Source organism: Mya arenaria, chromosome 1, assembly GCF_026914265.1.
Source record: "Mya arenaria isolate MELC-2E11 chromosome 1, ASM2691426v1".
In the NCBI taxonomy this organism is placed as follows: Eukaryota; Metazoa; Mollusca; class Bivalvia; order Myida; family Myidae; genus Mya; species Mya arenaria.
The window spans coordinates 43,886,078-43,907,799 of record NC_069122.1 but is presented as its reverse complement, the minus strand read 5'-3'; the positions used below and the strand labels follow the sequence as shown (position 1 = coordinate 43,907,799).

The following is a 21,722-nucleotide window of genomic DNA, read 5'->3' as shown; positions in this document are numbered from 1 at the left end:
TTATCAGGTTTGTGAAAAATAGTCATCCTACATATACAAAAACTCGTTCATAAATGGTTTTTATTTAACATATATTTAAACATGTTTCATAATACTAAATTCATAAGCAAACATACACAAACTCAGAATAACACTCGTGAAACATGATCATTCGATGTTTATTTAGCTTTGAAAACTCTTAAAGCTGGTTCGATAGTCAGCCATATTCAGTCATTTTCTAAAATCAAGTGTGTATTTTAAATAAATTCAAGGAAATATCAACTTAAATCAATATATCAGATACATATTACAATTATATAAAATGTGAGACAGTCCAATCAGAAAACTGACTGAATTTCGGAATTGCCTTAAGAAAATTTGCGAATTCTGACTCTGCTCTGTATTACTGGAAGCTGTAACAGCTGATGAATTGTGAACTGTTGTTTAGTCAATCACTTGATGAATATGGCGACATGTCGTGGCCTAGAACAACACGGAGCAAAGTTCGCGTGGATAGTGTCCTCAAAAGGCCAAGAATGTAAACATGTCAGTTAAATGAGTGAATAGTCAGTCAGTTTAAATACTCTCGTATTTGTTTCCACCGTCGGTGTTGATAATGTTGGCTTTCTTGCCCTGAAAGCAAGAAAAACAATATTCTATGTGTATGTCTTAGCGGGATTGTGAAGATATCTACGGCAAATAAGTACAGTCGAACCTCGTTGGCTCGAAATCCCAGGGACCGTCGAAATAACCTCGAGCCTCGGGAATATCGAGCCAAGCGGGAATGCTTACTTTCAGTATAAAGAAATAGGTATTTTATATTTAGTTCGAGCCAACGAGGAAATCGGGTCAAGTGAGTTCAAGCCGATGGGGTTCGATTGTATACCTTTATCACAACTTAATAATACAGATGATTTTTTAAAGGAATTCGGTCACTTTCTACACATATGCTTAAGTAATGAAATAGTGTGGACTGACAATTAGGCAGACTCATTTAGACATTGACGAGGTGCTTTATATATAATTTGTTTTTGTTGTGTGTATCTCGTTGAACACTTTGCCTCTGAATAGGGTCATCACTGAAGTTTGTTTCAAAACTTAAAACCAGTACCATGATGTTGAAAGCCGAGAGTTTGCCAGATATTGCTTTGTCTATAACAACCACTATTATTGTATCCGTTTACCAGAGCTCATTGCGCTTTGTGTTCGTCTAGAGTCCGTCGTCTGACGTCAGTCGACACGTGTAAGCGTTCATCCCTTTAAAAGCCACAGTTAAGCCTAGTGATCTTTATAAACTCTCGACCAAGTTTGATATAGAATTAATTCTAGTCGATACAACTGTGTACTGTTATGTGCCACATGTTTGGAATATCGTGCACCACAGAATGTTTGTCTCGACATTAAGTCGGACAAGATCAATACTGAGTTATTTGGTCAATAGCGTTGCCACTATGTTAAATCAAAGAAAGCCCTGTTAACACACTAGAGGTCTATTCGGGATGAACATTTGCATCCGAATATTATAGGCAAGTTTAATTCTAGATCACATCACGACTATCTCATAAAGTCACAATAAAGTGAACACTCGAGTCCAAACTTAATCCAACATGGCCTGAATGTGTATCGTCTAGACAAATTAATGCTAGTTAATTTGTACTCAGAAACTGGGTCACTATTCAGAGACAAACCATATACACTTAACGAATACTAGACATGCTTCGTTTGTTGGACAAAAAAACAGAAGGTCAGAATGGTTGTTCAGATGGCATCTGGAACGTGTTTGTAATTTAATAACATTTGATTAAACCAATGGAGATCACAGTACACTAATACAGGACCGCACGAACTCCAGATGCCACTTTGTTTTATAATCTAAAGTAAAGTTTCTTACGAAAGTAAGAAAAATTGAACCCATAGGCATAAACAGAGCATACAAAATATTAAGGGCAATCATATTTTGTTCAATCTAAGAAAGGGTAAGCAGATTTACTTGTAATCGTAACTAACAACATTCAAGTTACCGTGACCTTCATCCAATTGACCATGTGTATACAAATCGCTGACTTGCAAGCATAGTTTTCATGCTTACTCACCGACATTTTACTACAGGATCACAAATATATTACTCCCTAATAGATTGAGTTACCCAATATAACTGGTATGTTTTATTTACATTCATACGTACCCTGAAGGCATCTGGAATGGCGCACCAGAACCCGTGGTTAGGACACAGCCGCATACCAGATTCCTTCTTAATCAGAGCCTGGTACATCCCACCGAAAATAAGGTATGCGCCAAGCAGACTGAACACTCTGTAACACATTAACAAATTGATAAAAAATATAATGTAAACTTACTCGTTCTTTTAAAATAAATGACAATTTGAACATTGTTGACTTTTGAATTTTGCAATCGTGCTTTTTCCTGTTCAATGTGTTATCATTATTTTTAACTGATGTGACAACTGACATTGACTTCCAAACTGACAGAGATGACTGAAAACTTATTAAGCAATTGACAAATGAACAATTATAAATATTGCACGGCTACTACCGTTGACTTGCAGATGGACAGTAAATTTACCAGGTTTTTTTTACAATATTGACCTTCCCATTACAAGGATTGCTTATGTTAAACTCCGACTAGACATATTTACAAGGTTGCAATTATGTAAGGAATGACTGGCATAATGCATATAATTATTATGGTATGATTTATACCATGTGTATATCTGTTTATTATATTCGACACAATAACGCGGTAAAAAGTTAATCACTGCATAATTGATACGTTAAATCACTTTTAAACAAATAAATGAAACGATTATGACAACAATGGATTCCAACATGTTGACTATTATGTGTTGCTTGCTGAAAAACAATTTTTAATTGATATTAATACGCGATGATTCGCAATCCGAACTTATCAGGAGATGTTGCGTTCATCGGAAAATATTCCCAATTGCCGAAAGGCAGTTCATTTGAGGAATGTAAGTTGTTGTTTAATTAGTGTAACCGATGTAACTATGGTCACATAGGCGTAACGTGCCCATTCTCGTAAATATGAATTAATGTTGTAGCAAGTGTGTGGTTAAATACTCATAAACTAGTTTAAACCCCTAGGAGCTCCTGTTTCACTGACAGATCCAATGCCGTAGCCCCAACAATTGCGAAAAAAAACATATTTCGATACAAGTGTGGTATGTTTGTGGTGTCTGGTGGATGTGATGACTGCGCTGTTTTAAACATTCCCACGATTAGTGTCTGTTCGGCTTTGACCATGACCATGAGTTTTAAAATAGGGTCATCGTGAAGGTTTGCTTCTGGGCTTTTCCCTGTATTTGCTATTGCTTTATTCAATCTATCGGGCAGAGCTGTCACATTGACTTACGGACTGCTCTATATTGCTTGAACATATGGAACCATTAACACTGGCTTACCTATTTACAATACCATAGTTCAATATAAACCTCTTGGACATATAACATTGAATGAAGGCTTCAATCTCATTGACTTTAAACATTGATTTATCTAACAACTATAGTTTTAATACTATAAAAAATATTTAACACAATTTGACCAAAGATAATATTGACTTACACAATTACAAAGATGACTCCACCATTTAGACCGGATGATGGTGTCTCTGCAGGAGTTATACTTGGGGCGTATGCGCATGACCACTGGCTTAACAGTGTCATTTTCTGTAATAAAGTGTTGTAATAAACCGTGTGTAATGTAGTACAATAAACTTATAGATATTCCATTACAGTTATTAGTTATTTCTGATGCAATATCTCCGGACAATGTAATTCAATATGCATCCATTCCCTCACGCAATTAACATTCCTAAAAATAAACATAACAGAAAGAACAATGTGATCGAGTATGGGTATAATGTAAATAATCACTGCTAAAGCGAACCAAATAGTATTGAAAGGAAGAACTGACCACATATTTAAAAACAAATCAGTAAAAATATTTCAGATACCAGCCTTTAAAATGTTTTATTTTATAAATACATTTCATTTTGTTGCATTTGCTATTCATATGAGTGTGCTCAGTAATCAATTTATGCATAAAAGATCGCAGTAAGAAATGTGCATGCCAAATTCATAAAGTTTCTTAGTGAACATCATCATCTTAGTGTTGTTGTGGGGGGGGGGGGGGTATTTTGTATTTTGTATTTCATATGCATATAGTTTAATGGGTTCTTGTAGATTCATTGTTCATGTATACGACCGTAAATATCCTATATACTTAAACGTACAGTCAAATCCCACTATGTCTCAGACGTGAGGACCTCAAAAAATACTTCGAGAAAATAATTACTCGATATAACCTATATGCAGAAAGTATATAACTAACCCGAAAAGACACCGAAAAAGAACATCGAGATAACAGGGTTCGACATAGCGAGTTTCGACTCTATATAAGATCTCTGGTTTAAACTCACACACATAACTGATACAGTGAAGACTTCAGAGACAAGCAAACATCCGAATATTTACGATGAAAGGGATTCGTTCATATTTTGCAATATACACTTTTTACGGGGTTTTTTTTGTTACAAAATAACGTGTGGCAAATCATAAGGAGTGTTAAACTAAGATATTAACGGCTGAAACCCATTAACAAAAGTTGATATATGCTCAAATATTGGCTTTGAAGTCCACAATTTTGAAATGCATTACTAACTCGATTCAACAAAAAGCTGTAGTGTGATTGGTTGATTGACATTATCACGTGATGCTAGCGTTATATTTATCAAACATTAGTTATTGCATCCAATGTTCTGTTACACGATGGCTTGTTTTTGGCGTCTTGATTGTGTTACTGCATGGTTTGTACGCTTCGTTGGTGAATTTGTCGACAAGTGTGATATTGTGTACCATTTAATGGTTAAAACCTTTAAACGGTTATATAGTTTGATACTGTTTGCTCAGTTAAAGCGTTGTGTCATATGTTTGGTTTTGGTTTTGCCTTTAAACGTGTGCCATTAACAGGACATTGGTTAAATGGTTGACTTCAAGGGTTACAGTCTTTTGATTTATTGTTTCCTCCTCCCTCTTTATGTCTAACAAAAAAATACGCATTACAATTAGAACACATTAGTTGAAAATTAAACATTAAGACTTAACAAAATATAGATTATTACAACGTTTTATTCAATTAAACTTACATAGTCGATGGTGTCGTTGTTGATGTCTTGTTCTCCATCAATTTCAAAGAAGTTGAATATGGAGTTATCTTTACACTGAAGTATTATAGTCGTAGTGCTGCAATAAAGAGCATCATCATCATCATCATCATCATCATCATCATCATCATCACCACCCCCACCACCACCACCACCACCACCATCGCCATCATCATCATCATCATCATCATCATCATCATCATCATCATCATCATCATCATCATCATCATCATCACCTCCACCACCACCACCACCACCACCATCATCAATATCGTCGTCGTCGTTACCACCACCACCACCATCATCATCATCATCATCATCATCATCACCATCATTATTATCATCACAGAAGCAACAAATAAGTTAAAATGCGCATTTACTACAGTTGCCTTCCTTCAAACGAATGCCATGTATAGTATTACTTTAAGTTTAATTGAATGTTTTTATAAAAATAGTTACCGTTTGAAGTCACCTTGATCCGAAGTGTAGGTCAAAGTCAGTGTTCCGTTTTCGTCAGCGTTAAACATAGCACTGTCCTGTTTACCTAGATCGTAGATTAACGGGTTGGGAAAGCCTTGGCGTATCATACACACCTGATGGAAAAAGAATGTGTTAGTTTGGTGATGTTCACATAAATGATGTTCATATACGTGATGTTAAGATAGGTGTAAGATTAGCGGTACTATCATGGTAAAAAGTTGATATCTACTTTTAATGTGTAGAACGTATAAACAAAAAAAACATAGAATAACAATAAGAAAAACTAACTAAAATGGGAAAATAAAAGTTTTTGTTTGGTTGGTTGTTTTTTTAATTAGGATTAACACCAAACACATCCAAGCCAGCAGATCGAACAACATACGTTTAAAACATAAAATATCAAACAAAGCCTGTGCATAATGCGAACGCTTTGCAACCTGCTATGGTTTCCACGGAGGATACACAGGAAACGTTAAGCTATTATTGCTGACCATATGCAGGGTTTTAATATACCAAATAAAACCGCCATAAGGGGATTTGATCTGCTTGCAAGTTTTGTTATTGAAACACTACCGATTCAAAGCATGTATTTACCCGATGGGTGGGGTTTAGACAGCAGACTTGCAATAATTATACAACACGTCTGTTTGGTAGCCCCTACACGGTTAAGGAAAACGTTGACATGTATATTCGTGCGAACATGAGTAACTATGAAGGCTCTTCAAAAATGTGCTAACGGGTATAAGATCATGGAGACGCTATGAACGGAGCATTTTTATTAAGAGGATATTAGTAGACTAATACATTACCGCAACACCATCACACTCGGTGTCATTATTCGGTCCGATGAAGGAGAAAGGGACGCACGGGTTCCACGAGTATGTGTCCCCGTGATTGTCGGTCTTGTTGCTGAAACTAACAACGGATTTATTTGTTGAAACAAGTTATTTTATCACGTGTGGATTTCTTGATGCTGAAACAAACACATGGTTTATTTACTGATACTAGCTATTGAATCACATTGTGGATTTCTTGTTGCTGAAATTAACAATATTTTTATTTGTTGAAACTAGTTATTTAAACACATTGTGTTGAAACTAGTTATTTAATATACATGTGGTAGACTACTTGTTGCTGAAACTAACAAATGATTGAGTTGTTAAAACTAGTAATTTAAACATGTTGTTGACTACTTGTTACTGAAACTGACTCATTATTTATTTGTTGAAAGTTGTTTTTAAACATGTTCTTGACTACTTGTTACTGAAACTGACTCATTATTTATTTGTTGAAACTTGTTTTTAAACATGGTTTGGACTACTTGTTACTGAAACTGACTAACTATTTATTTGTTGAAACTTGTTTTTAAACATGGTTTGGACTACTTTTTACTGAAACGTACACATGGTTTATTTGTTGAAACTTGTTTTTAAACATGGTTTGGACTACTTGTTACTGAAACTGACTCATTATTTATTTGTTGAAAGTTGTTTTTAAACATGTTCTTGACTACTTGTTACTGAAACTGACTCATTATTTATTTGTTGAAACTTGTTTTTAAACATGGTTTGGACTACTTGTTACTGAAACTGACTCATTTTTTATTTGTTGAAACTTGTTTTTAAACATGGTTTGGACTACTTTTTACTGAAACGTACACATGGTTTATTTGTTGAAACTTGTTTTTAAACATGGTTTGGACTACTTGTTACTGAAACTGACTCATTATTTATTTGTTGAAACTTGTTTTTAAACATGTTCTTGACTACTTGTTACTGAAACTGACTCATTATTTATTTGTTGAAACTTGTTTTTAAACATGTTCTTGACTACTTGTTACTGAAACTGACTCATTATTTATTTGTTGAAACTTGTTTTTAAACATGGTTTGGACTACTTGTTACTGAAACGTACACATGGTTTATTTGTTGAAACTTGTTTTTAAACATGGTTTGGACTACTTTTTACAGAAACGTACACATGGTTTATTTGTTGAAACTTGTTTTTAAACATGGTTTGGACTACTTGTTACTGAAACTGACTCATTATTTATTTGTTGAAACTTGTTTTTTTTAACATGTTCTGGACTACTTGTTGCTAAAACTAACTTTATTTTTTCAGTCAAATTTCTTGAACATAGCAATCGGTTATTTAAATATTGATTCATAATTGAGCATGCAAACTTAAGTGATACCCTAGATAACGCTGTGTTTTGTCTTATTTTACTTATTAGCATTATACAATGCCCTCACAATTTAGATAAACTTAATCCAGACCATCTGGGCCAGTTTAGAGTAAGAAAATGCTATTTAGAAACAAGTTTAACAAAAGACAAAAAATTAAATTCCCGACCCTCCTATCCTATTTTACGGGCAGTGAACTAGAAAACTAGTAAATTGAATACGGTGTTATCTTTTTAAGATGACATTAAGTAAGATATTGACCTTGGTTTTGGCAAATGAAGTTTTTGACCTAAGACACAGTAGTTGGAGGTTATTAGACGGTTTTTGGCATTTTTAAAATGATTGACGGAATTCAAAACTTACCCCAACCCCAACTAACCCTAACTTTTTGCGTTATTCAAAAATCAAAAACCCTAGATATTGATTTCGGAAATGGGTCGTGTTTTAACCTTCCATGTGGCACCGCAGTGCCGTGTAAATGTGCTGGTTTTCTTTTCGAAAATAGCGGGAAATGGGTCTTACCTAGGATGTCTTCTTCGGGGTGCGTGGGGGGGGGGCATTTGGTGGTGGGGATTTAACCAGCAGTTTGTCTCCGCAGAGCAGGGATTTTACCTGGGATTGGCTTAACCGAAGGCCAAAGTTCTCGGTCTGGGGAAGGAGGGCGTGGTAATAATTGACTGGTGCATTACGGACACAACATATGCATCATGACTCGGTTTTTAATCTCGGTTATTTGATATCAATACAAAATATTTCGATAAGGGATTTTTGCATAGTACTGGCTAATCTAACTAGTTTTCGATTAAATATGGGAAAAACTGTTTGTAAATGTTTCTTTGCAATAATTTGGTATTCCATGTTTAGTTCTCTTCTTCTTTAAATGCTCTTTAAGAGTTAGGATTTCAAAAATTTACAGCCTTTAAGACGCAACATTCTTCAATATCAAAACTTAAAGTTTAGTTTTTCATGTTTTCATATTTTGCCCATAGTAAACAAAACTTACAAAGAAAGGATATGGCATACACTTTCTCGACCATCCCACATACTTCTATTAAACATTGAAAAGTATTGTGCATATGATTATTTAACTTATGCCAGGCGTATATGTAGAATTTCTATAATAATCATTTTAAAAGATACAAATAATTTAAAAAGTGGCTTAGAAGTACAACTAAAAGATAACAATTATTATGCGAAAATCTTACTTTGGCAGGCCATCTGTTCTTGCCAGTGATGTCAAATTGACTATCACTCCATCATCGTAGACGCAGGAGCATGAATCTATCGTATGGCAGTTTCCTTGTTGAGCAGAAACTGTCTCAACTACCAGAAACAATCCTATCAGTAGTACCAACAGTTTCATTGTTACAGATGCTAAGAATGTTGTAAGTCCAGAAGTAATGTGCAAACCTAAATAATAAGTTAGTTTAATTGTTTTTATTAATCAACGTTTTTTTGTGTTCATCATTATTTTAGACGGTTGTTAAATAAAAATGGCTGAATTAGCTTAATCAGTTCACATGATTTATTTAGTTTTCATTTGATTACATCACAACTGATAGTCGAATATTTGTGTATATTTAGAGTGCTCATATCCATGTATAATTTGATAAACTGATACGTATTCACAAAACTGACTGACTTGTTGGCTGGCTGGCTGGCTGGCTGACCGGGTCACTGAGACTGAATGGCGTAGGGTTTGAAGCAGGACGACGCAAAGACGAAGCAAAACTATTCGTATTGGATACGGCTCAGCCTGATAGATATCACCAAAGCAGCCAGGACTGTGTAGCCGTCGATGGTGACAATGGTTATAGATGGCATGACAAGCTCTTTGAGGAAACGTCTCCAACCGTTTGCAAAAAAAAAAAATAGTGGTCCTGTTGTTTTTGGCCGTCCATCACACTGTCAGTCCGCGTTGGCAGTTAATATATAGACACCAGAAACCATTTTTATCCCTGAATGTTCCGAGGCGTAATTTCGACATTTATTGATTGAGATCAATGTTATCTTTACATATTGTCTTGTGGTACTGTGTGTCTCGTGTCTCGTGGAGTGTATGTTTGGTTTGTTTTGTTTATTTGGGTTTATCAATGTCTGCCCGCGCCCATTGTCTGCATTATGGCTTGAACCCGCAGTGACGCCATCACAACTTAATATGTGCCCTAAGTGACATGAGATAGAAGTGACAGCAATTCGCAGTCAAATCTAGGCATTGGAAGACTTGAAGAAACAGAGTGTGGTACAAGAGATCCAGGTGCGATACCCTAGCTCTTTGCGAAGAGACCTCTTGGTTCTTTAACGTGCTCAGTGTAAAGCACCGATACACGGGATACGACTTTCCTGGGTTGAACCAGTACTAAGTACACCACTTTTCCAAGCACTACTCTTTAAATGCCGAGCGCCAGGCAAGGTACCAGCTTTTAACGACTTTCGGTATGACGCGGCCCGGGATCGAGCCCACGACCTTCCGCTCCGTAGGCGAACGCCATAACCACAAGGTCATGGAGACGGTATGTTTGGTTTTGATCCCTGTGCTCCCAGATAAGAGCACTTTTATTGGAATTTTAGACTGCTAGTTTTATATTTGATGGCAAATCTTGGATCTTTAGTACCTATTTAGTCGCTATTAGGCTTTAACAGTAAGTTGTTCTTCTTGACCAATTAACAATCACAATGAAACGGAGAGTTTAGTATTAGGAATACAATGTCTGCTTATAAATCATCCCTCTTACAGACCGCATTCCAGACAAAACTATTGAAACTTAAACGGATGCAAGGTTTTTTTCAATGTTATAAGCAGTTTGAAAGTACAATGTCTATGCACTGAAAAATAGACTTTGCAGCCATTTGTATTAGACTATTTTTTGTCATATAAGACAAAACCGGTGTTTTGGTTAGTCAAAATTTATCTAATTATTATTACTAACCAAACATATTATTTAAATGTCCAAACTAGTCAAATGTTTGCTAAAAACGTTATATAACTGGCGGCAAGTGTGTAATTTAATACTAATAATAAATCAGTATTAACGTTTAACTAAACAATATGATGAATTTATATATACTTATACAGTAAATTCTGCTTATCCCAAACATGGCGTTATTGTTTCTGAAATTTTAAGTTGCCTGAGTTAATATTAGTCTACCCCCCTATCCATTAGCTTAACTTAATATTCTATTTTCCATTGTAAGGCTCTGGGCGACGACCATTCTCGTACACCAGAGTGATGATACTATGCCATTCGGAACTCCTCGGTCATTTTTATCGAAAAACAACATCGGATGTATTTGGACGGTTTACATACTCAAAAAGTGGTACGTTTAAGTCCGCTGCAAGTAGATCGCGTAGTAATTTTATTTAGCAGTTGAACTTTATGACTTAACTCTTTGAAATCTTAATGAAGTTTGCAATAATTCACTTCGCTGGCAATCAATTTAAATTAAGATCAATAAATGCAACTCTAAAACACTACATTTAATTAATGATATAATTCAAAAATTTACGAACTACTTCAACTGATATACCGGCATACATCCGAGGTTGTTTTCGATAGAAATGGCCGAGGAGCTCCGAATGGGTACTATGCGTACCACAAACCTCTGATGAATGAGAATGAGCGACGACATACTGAATGTTATTGTCGGATGATATCACCAGCGCTTGTCACTGTATGCATCCCCGACCGAATTAAACATAAAATACGTATCTGAAGCTCGTTCGTTTTGAATATGAGGTTTAATTGATTCATGAATACAATGAAGCTAGATACATAGTTTCTATTTGGGACTAAATGAAAGCTTCCTTAACCCTTGATTACAAGTGCAGTATACTTGTATGAGTTGCCCCCCTTTGATAGTATTCTCTCCATTCAGATTCAAATTATTTGGGATTTTTTATGTTTGAGTTTTTCCCCTTCGCACGGACCTATATACCTGATTTATAGGTCGATGCCCTCAGTATATAAACATTTGAATGTTTTAATTAATCCTAAATTCCAATTAGCATCCTCATATTCCAGTTGTATCTATTAGAATTGCCGGGCTGTTTACAAAACGTTACACTAATTGTTTGGCAATAAGTTAAAGTGACTACTAATTTATGATAATGTAAACATCTAAAACGCGCAAAATGTTCAGATACACATAAATGGAAGAGTTGTACAAAATAATAAAAATACGTTTGTCTGCAGTTTCATAAAATATCAATATACCTGTTAAAATATATATAATTATAAAAATTGCGAAACTCTATGTGAACCTGTATGTGTAGATAACCAGTTGGACATACACTCCGTTGATGAATCGCCGTGTAGATGCACTGCATTAAAACTCGTTTTTTCATGAATGTGTACGTTTTATAAGTTTAATTAATATGTGAATAAGAAGTCATCTGATATCACTACCGAATGGGGGGGGGTCGTCCAAATTTACTTTTTTTATAAAAAAAGTATTAAATACGCCCAATATGCACCATTTCGGACTAAAAAATGTTCAAACTGTCTTTGAGGAATACCCCCTTACATTCCCGACCTACAATTTATACCAAATCACTTTCTGTTCTGAGGGAGATGTGCAAGTCAAAAGGTAACGCCCCTTCATAACGCCCCCTCTTACGTCGAACCCTGGAACCGCCCCTGGACATGGAAAATGATTATGTATATCAACATAATTGTAATGCCATTTTTCGCAGTCTGCAAGTGTGATACTTTAAAATTAGAGTAAATATTTTTTTATGAATCGTACGCATTGTATCTTCGAGCTTGTAGCAATGGACTCGCGTCCATGTAGTACCTATCACATTCATCTGTATTGTAAATAGTGACTTAAGGAGAGAGTATCTTCTTTCGTATTATATTAATGGGCCAGGTATGAAAAAATTAAATCAACTGATCAATGTCAAAAACGAACAGCTCTTATAAAATAACATTGTTTATAATTAAAGCATCTTTACAAAGAGACTTGGTTATCGATGTTATAAAATAAAATATGTATTGAAATGCATTGCTTTCTCCATTGTAGTGTATGATATTTTAGCCAATGGTAAGCTACGTATTGCTATTAATTGAAATTGAATTTAATACCATTATTTGTGAACATAAATGATTTATGAATAACTGATTGCATATGGTAATAAGCTGTATAAAATGTTAGGTTATTAACTTATTGTACATGGTCGCACGATTTACCCGAGGAATCGCATTCATCATTTATATTAAACTATTTTTTTCACACAGAAGTTATTTAAGCTCCTCCCGACGGTGAGTTTAAATACAGTTGAATTATCAAGCCGCTATGAAAACACGCCCACCGCCCCTTTTAAACTAACAAAGTCGTTCTCGTGTATCTTTATATCCCGTTATGGCACGCGCCTGGGTCGATAAGGCAACGTTTTTATGTGTCGGGTGGCGCATGCGCTCCAAAGTAAACAACGCCTGATTGGTCGCTTTTAATAGTTCCACGTGCCTTGATATCGTACATAAGATGCTATAAAAGGTCCCAAGGGACTAATATGAAATGATATTACTTTCGCCTCGTAGAAGATAAAATCAAACTTATGAAGACAATCAACGTAGAAATGTTAGAGAACTTTGATTTAGATTACTTTGTGGATGATTATTTTGACGATTTATCGCAATCGCCGTATTCCTCCGCGGACGATGATTTAAAATTTTATCAAAATGGGTTTGCGAATTTCGGTGAACATATGATTTGTGATAAAAATTATAAATTTGGAAAATCAAAACGTCGAAGAAAGAAATGTGGTCAGTTTCAAATTCAACAAAGACACGCTGCCAATCTCCGAGAACGACGGAGAATGCAGTCCATAAATGAGGCGTTCGAAGGTTTACGGACACATATTCCAACGTTACCGTATGAAAAACGTCTGTCAAAAGTTGACACGTTACGATTAGCTATAGGCTATATAGGCTTTCTGGCGGATATGTTAACATCTACGGCATCAATGGGAGATGAATCTGAAAGATCTCTACGGAACCAAAGAAAAATTATAATTCATTGCCATGAAGGTATGTATTTCTTAATTACTTATTTTATAAAATCATTAATGATAAACACAGCAAAGTATCAGATTTCGAGGATTTAGTTTTTTAGACACTAAATAATTTTTGCTATTTCGTTGTTTCGAATAGTCCGTGTTTATCTATTTTATCATTTTTTGATAATCGAACAGCCTAGCTATCTAAATGATATCAACTCAAAATATATATACATATATATATACGATATTTAAATGACATTGAGAATACAAGTATTGGCAAAAAGGAATGTTCGAAAATGCTTACCTCAAAATAAATCTCAAATGTTTGCTAAATATATTTTTAAACAAACGCTATTGTTGCCATGTTTTTATTTTCTTTTAAAGGTTTTATTTCTTTTAACAGTAACAATTATTTGCTGAGGAACGCTTTATTTCTTTCCAATTCTTATTAAATGCGCAGTGAATAAGAAATTCATTAGTAATAAAATGCAACTTTACTTTCTTTTATTTTCAGCCTTCGATCCGGAAAACCCGTTTGCGACCCCATATTTGATAGGACATTCACTATCTTGGAAGAATGAAAAAGTGCCAACTCTTGGGCCTAATAACACCATGTCAGCAAAAATATGGAGGCCCGAGGCGCCCGAGAAAATTACTGACATTAAAACCGAGAAGCAAGTCTGTGATAGTAAGGTTAAAAACTGTACAAAATCTAAAACAATCGAAAGTGAAAAGGTGGACGGGAACATTGAAGTGGAAATTGATAAAACTTGAAGTTGTTGTATGTTTTGATTGAATATTATGTAAGCAGGAACTTACATTTGTGATAGAAGATTTGTTTTACTTTATTTATAAACTGTGTATAATACTAATAAAAAAACTTTGATGATTGAATAGTATTACTAAAACTGAAGTTTCTACACTTAAAAAAAGTTTTGTTATATATATCTTTACATTTTTAACAAAAAGCACGACCAATATCCCTCGAAGTGTAACACCATCCCCCTGCGTACCGAATACTCCGTAGTAGAAGTATTTCACTATTTTCTGAGCGTGCGTACCCGATAATGCTAATGTTTATCTCATGAGTACTGCGAACCACTATATTTCTATATTTAGTACCTTAAAGGGCTTTCGGTCTATACCGTAACGTCGTTGTCAATAATGGGGCCTTTGGAGAAAAATGTGACATTTTCATAGTTGTGAAGTAGTATTATGCATCACAAGCAGATAATTATAGCCCCTTCTTTTGAATCGAAATAATCGTCGATTTAGATAATAGGGTTGAGAGTGGTCTAGTGGTATAGCTGTCCTCCTCTCATCCAAGACGGTATATGTTCGATTCCCACCAGGGGTGTTTTCTCATGACCTCACAAAATGAACACCAGTTTCCTAGAAACGGACTAGAGCGTGCGTGTTTAACAATCATCAGGTTTCGTTACAATGGAGCTAACATAAATCAGTATAAACTAAAACTATTCATCACTATCATTCTTGTTTAGTGTTATTACATAACTCTCGTGTGTGGGGTGTGTTTTTTCCAAAAAAGACTATCTCTATAATTCTCATTTTTGCTGACGATTATACCTCGGACACATATCTGTACGATGAACGAGCGATTTATAAAATCTAAAGATTTCATTTTTTTTAAATCTGTACGGTCTTCGTACTTTCGTAACTTCGAACACATATCTGTATGATGGACGAGCGATTTATAAAATCGTAAGATTCCTTTTTTTTTAAAAATCTGTACTGTCTCCGTACTATCGTAACTTCTGGTCACATGCCCCGTAAAATCTTTTAGAGAGATTACCTTTGTGAACTTCAAAATATATTCTACCACCTTGAATCGTCAAGGATGTGGTACGGAGCCCGTACGGCGAAAGTAAAGCTCTGTGAACATTTCGCGAGTTCCCCAACCCCTGTGTCCGTAGTATCGTCCGTAGACAACCTACGATAACCGTAGACTCCCCTGAAATAGTTGTGAGAACACCGGCAAACTAGTGCGTGTCTCGCGGTGTTCAAGATCCGCACGGTCATCGTGTGATCCCTGTACGACCTCTACCGGGGCCCTTGCGCCTACTTCAAAAATGTCTACGAGCTCGACTCGGTGAAACCTTTTCGTACAGTCCCCGAGTCCTGTGTGAGTTCATTAACATCCGTAATTGATGCTCGCAAGAGTCAACGATGACCGTACGAATTTGCAAAAGTTCGACGGAAAAACTACTAGCGTGGATGTGACCAGGATTTTAGTGACTGCATTCAAAACGCATTACGTTCGAAAAGTGCCATTGAAACAACATGAGAATGCCCAGTAGCCAACAACTAACCATGCATTTCTTTAAAAGCACGGTAATACCAGCATTTATCCATAAAGATATTTGAATATGTTTTGAGTTCTGTCTTTGTTCACATGCGACGTTGAGTTTTTCTCGTTACGTGTCTGTTACGCCATGAAATAAGTGCATATAAATAGGATTTTCGTCAACACCTTGTCTACTGGGCTTGTCCTAGCAGTTTCCACCGGTGTATTAACAGGCACACGACAGACACCCAACACCTCAAGACAAAATAAAGTTCCTGATAAATGATGGGTTTGCCGCCTTGGAACGATCAGTGAAAACAAGAAATTAAAGTGACACTCTTATTCAAAATCAATACATGTAAAACAAACATCAATTTCGAGTGATACATCCTCAACTTCTTAATAAGTAATGCATATATGGAAAATATTACTTACTATAAACAATGTTATAACTGCTTATTTAATAGCTGAAAACGCAAAAATATTAAATGATTGGTGAATGCTAAAAGATTTACTGCGATCTTCTATGGTCTCATAAGGTAGCAATATCGTATTTTCTGCACATTTCTTTTAAATTAAACTTGGTATCCTTCATAAGAACCATTGTTTTCGACATTTATTTATCCTTTTTGGTATAGCAAAACAAATGTTTAGAGAACAATCAAAAATGCCAATCTACCACCCATAAATAAATGTTAAGGAGGTAGTGTTCTTCAAGAAAAAATGAACTGAATGGATAAAACGAGTATTCGACATACTTCAATCAGTTTGGAATGCTATTGTGTCTATTCATTTATTATAAAATGAAAAAAAATAACAATTTTACAACTAATAAATTCACCAAACTTAATTAACTGTCTCAAAATTCAACATTGAAGTTAATGTTTAGACATAAAAGCGTTCGCTTTATATTCCATTGTTTTTTACATATTCCACAACGTTGATACCATGGACGGTTCAGAGACAAGTGTAATCTGCAGTTTTTCGAACACGAATGAAGACAATTATTTTAGCGGCTCTTTTTTATTAAAAATAAAAGCATCACAGAGAATAGATCACCTTCAAAAGTTTACAACGATGGTAATTACGTTGTTAACAGGGAGAAATCCAGCAGCAAATAGTTAACTTTATATCATGTGATCCTGAATAGAAATAGAAATTCAAAATTTCTGCAAAAAGAGTCCTCAATTGGCAAGGAGTTTTATCTTAATTAATATCGGCAAATAACTATGTATTGGCATGTCAGTAGACTGGCATTGTATCCATCTGATTAAATCAACTTTTCAAATTCAACTACTTGCTAAATAGTTGAATCTTATTAAAAAAAATTAAAAAAGTCATCATAGTGTTATATACGACCGACGAGTCATGTTTTTTTTAAATGTTTCTTTTATTTTGGTTGACCGTAACAAAACAACAAAAAGGACATCTTCTGCTTCCCGTTCTATCATTATCACTTTCGCAGAATGTTGGTTATACACGTGTATTTAGCGGTGGTCGACGCTATTCATTCGTTGTTTTGTTGCTAATGAGCTTCACCATCTCCAAGTCCAGTTAGCTTCCCTGTAACCTCCGTCAGGTTCGTATAGGTGAAATGAGCATATTCAGATTTCAAACTTGTGCATGATAGTTTTGATAAGTTCGGATATAGTGGCCACGTACTGTGAAAGTAAAAATAACATAGAGTATAATAGTTTGATTTAGTGCAAAATATTTAACAGAGTGAGCACCAAAAGATATATATATACATATATATTCACGTTTGGCGTAGCCAATAGTTAATTTGTTTGATGTTTGCTTGCTGACAATCATTGCTATCTTGCACTGAAACAATCATTTTTTTTCTTTTTTATTATATACCTAAAAATTATATGAAATGTATTAAATAAATAAATTTATTGTATGTCTTAGGAAAAGCAGGCCAATTTGTATGCGTACGGTTTGTCTTTTCGGCGATGAAGTAGTTAAAATTGAGACCCGGCCCTGTGGTCCCGTCGTTCGATTTTGGGCGTGAGAGCGGGCTAAATTTCAAAACAATAGAAAATACCATATTGATAATTTGCTGTTTCAAACAGTGAAATATCATTTTCATTTCACTGATAAATCTTTACAAATCATCGGAAAGCATATAAGTTTATGTAAACATACATGTGGCAGTTATGGGCGATGTAAAAGTGTCAATGCCGGTATTGCACCGGGTGCAACGATTTTCTATTCTCAAGAATTACTGGATTATGTCACGGACATTTAAATCATAGTATGTGCCCGTGACTATATTCGAAGATCCTGAAGTAAACACCATGCATCGACTATGATGCGACTGTCAAAGTCCTACCAAATTCCGTAAAAACTCTATCGGTTCAGCAGGATAGTGTCCGTAACAATTTGGCGGAAAATTCTTCAGGACTTAGGCCCACAGAACAATAAAATGATAAATTATGAATGCTCGTAAAACACTCGTAATTCACGTGTAAAGTTTAAATCTAATCGCCCAAAGATGAAAGTCCTGGCCATACATATTGTCCAATTTACGATTGAACCATCACTTCAGGTTCCTTAATGTTATGATAGAATATCACAACCGCTATCCGTCCTTCTTTAATCTCACCGTACACGCGTCAAGGGTCATATTACTACCCGAATATAATTTGCATAATGAATGTTGATACTACCCTTTCAACATTCAAATGATGGTAATAAAACATAGAAGGATGGTCAATATTTCAACTGTAACCGTCTCCTGAGAAGAAATTTAAAGGGATTAGACAGTCCCGTGTGACAGTGCTATACACCGGACTATGTTAAAGTACTAGAGCAGCTCTAAACAGCGTAACACCTACAAGAACTGATACTCTTTAGTCTTACTGTGCCCGATGCCGATGAAAGACATTCACTTTGGCGTCGTAAATTAAAGGAACAACACACACATACACGCACACACGCATCGGGGCCCTGAACTTGCACTATGGATGCACAAAATCCGGACTTATTATAAAAAAAAATTAAATGACAAAACATATATAAAAAGTAAAACATCTGAATAGTAATAATTCAGCAAACCCCACCATCAACGTCTGGTATGATGTCATTATTTGTAGGTTTGAGTCTCCAATCTGAACACAGACTTGAGACTGTTCGTAAACATGGGCCCAGCCCCACCTATTTTCATTTCTCTTCTCGGCTGTGTGTTAGGTGCCATTAATCGTTCTATAAAGGTGCACAATGTAGGTTGATACAAAATATAAAATTATGCTTGATGATTCAGTTAACCTTATTCGTCAAAACAATATGAAAGGTGTACAGTATACAGATAAAAAATAACCTCATCAATGGGGTTTTAATTAATAGCTACGTGGCCACAAATTCCAAAGTTAAAGTGACACTGTTATTCGAAATCAACACACACGCACACGCACACGCACACACACACACACACACACACACACACACACATGTAAAAAAACCATAAAATTTGAGTGATAGATCTTACTAAATAATGCATTTATGAAAAATATTAACTACTGGTAACAATATTGTAACAGTGTATTTAATAGCTTAAAACATAAAAATATTAAACGATTGGTGAATGCTAAAAGATTTACTGTACCAGTGATGTACTATAGTCTCATAAGGTAGAATTACCGTGTTTTCTGCACATTTCTTTCAAATAAACTCGGAATCCTTCATAAGGACCATTGTTTACGACATTTATTCATCCTTTCTGATACATTTTAATAATTATATTAATTGTGGTAAATCTTATTTGGGAGTAAAAGTGCATCTTTAAGAACGCGCAAAAAATCCGCTAATATCATTTTAATCTGTACACAAATCATATGCTCTTTTGTTTGGATCATTAAATGCAAATGAGTAGAACATGATAATGCATTAAAATAAAAAACATCAAGCTATATTGTGCTGCTTTAAGGGACTTCATATCATGTTTTATGGGATCAGATATTGAAACTTTAAATTCATGTGATTTGCTACCAGAAGATTTTAACAATCGTTATTAGCAGTTGAAACAAGAGATAAGATTAATGTCCGTACAGACGTGAAAAATAAGCACGCGCATACAGTCGTCTGCCTTCTGTGAAGCAGAAACGTTTTAACCCTGTCAAAAAAGGGATGAAACATTCAAAGCTATCAAATGACATTCGGGGCGTAATTATGATCGACCGTTGACTTGACAATATAAATGCTGTAAATTATATCACTGAGAGCCCCGCCACGCGCGAAAAAAGACAAGTGTCAATAAGCAGCCCTCCAAATCAATAAAGAAGCCCCTTTTGACTACTAAAGTGACTTTTAGGGACATTAAAGGACTAGTGTTTAGACAGTAGTATAATAGGGGCCAAAGGTAATTTGTTCACACCGACGTTGGTCGAAAGTGATTTTGTTGTCGGAGTGGGGTATTTAAGTTTTCTAAATCGTCTAATGACATCGTGAAAGGTCTTTTCAACTGGCCGCGATTCCTGTTCGAATAAAAAGGGGCTAAATAAATACATTTATAAATATGAATTTTAGACTAAAGTTGTGTAGTTTTAGTCTCTTAAAATAGCAAAGGCATCCTGGAAAGGAAATCCTTGAAACTTTATAAAACAACGAAAGTGTATCTTTATATATAAAAATCGCAGACATAGCTGTTTTACATTTCAGTCAACTATACTGCGATCTATAGTCCCTGGGAACCTTAGAGAAAAGACACCATTCATTGCAATTAAAATCACAGTGATTTGATTTAAGGAGCTAACATCATAAAACGTTTTTATCCAAGCTCGTCCATCTTGGAATGTCTATCTCAGAAGTCGCTGTTTTCAAACTAACAAGACCCTGATAATACGGTATCAATATCAGGTAATGTTTACAATGTTGTCTTAATTAAATTTACTCGGCATCTCTTTATAAGACAGATTTTCCTTTAAAGAGTCCAAAGAGTCCACACGAGGGCAGATTTACGGGACAGTGCTATTCATCATCGATGTGAAGGGGGGAACAGTATTTACAGTGGCTGGGAAGGAAGCAGTTGCTAGGAAGATTCAATATTTAATAATTGGAAGGGAGGGGTAATTGATACTGGATGATATTTCAGGCCACCTGAAGTTAAATCAAGTGGCTTGTGTTTTATAACGATTGAAGTATCAGGTTTTTTATTGGGCAATAAATGACCATCACCATAATGGTCAGATAGTAAAATCACGCCATTTGATCAGATCACTGATTTTGTGTACTTTGTTAAAAAACTGCAGAAGTAATTATAATTTCTCCTCACGCTTTCATCTTTTGTATTACATTCTATTGTACAATAGCTGACCAAAACTAGGCTCCAATTTCTCAAACATCTGAAGTCCCTTATAACAGGATTAAGCTAAGCTCAGTATATTTGTTTTGGTATAATTTCTTTAATTCTCTCATTTTAAAGAGGTTTGAAACTATATTAAGAAAGATATGTTAAAGATAATCCTGATAAACTACTTTTTGCTATGCAAAATCAAGTAAAAACAATGAATTTGTCTTAAAAAAAAACAAGGAACTAAAGCCTGTCAGGCTGAAGAAGTTTCGGGAAATTGGGGCC

General features: G+C 35.2%; 2 protein-coding genes across 2 annotated transcripts; one reads left to right on the top strand and one right to left on the bottom strand.

Moving 5' to 3' along the window:
• Nucleotides 1-46: 46 nt before the first annotated feature.
• On the bottom strand, nucleotides 47-9,204 carry LOC128227407 (uncharacterized). Its single transcript, XM_052937913.1, has 7 exons — nucleotides 9,047-9,204; nucleotides 6,468-6,573; nucleotides 5,638-5,771; nucleotides 5,161-5,257; nucleotides 3,579-3,682; nucleotides 2,165-2,291; nucleotides 47-612 (listed from the first exon to the last, which is right to left on the bottom strand). Exons 1-7 carry the CDS (start codon nucleotides 9,202-9,204, stop codon nucleotides 556-558), a joined length of 783 nt encoding a protein of 260 aa, XP_052793873.1. The 3' UTR covers nucleotides 47-555.
• A 4,194-nt stretch (nucleotides 9,205-13,398) lies between these two features.
• On the top strand, nucleotides 13,399-14,616 carry LOC128227400 (pancreas transcription factor 1 subunit alpha-like). The gene is made up of 2 exons (XM_052937901.1): nucleotides 13,399-13,870; nucleotides 14,357-14,616. Exons 1-2 carry the CDS (start codon nucleotides 13,399-13,401, stop codon nucleotides 14,614-14,616), a joined length of 732 nt encoding a protein of 243 aa, XP_052793861.1.
• Nucleotides 14,617-21,722: the final 7,106 nt, after the last annotated feature.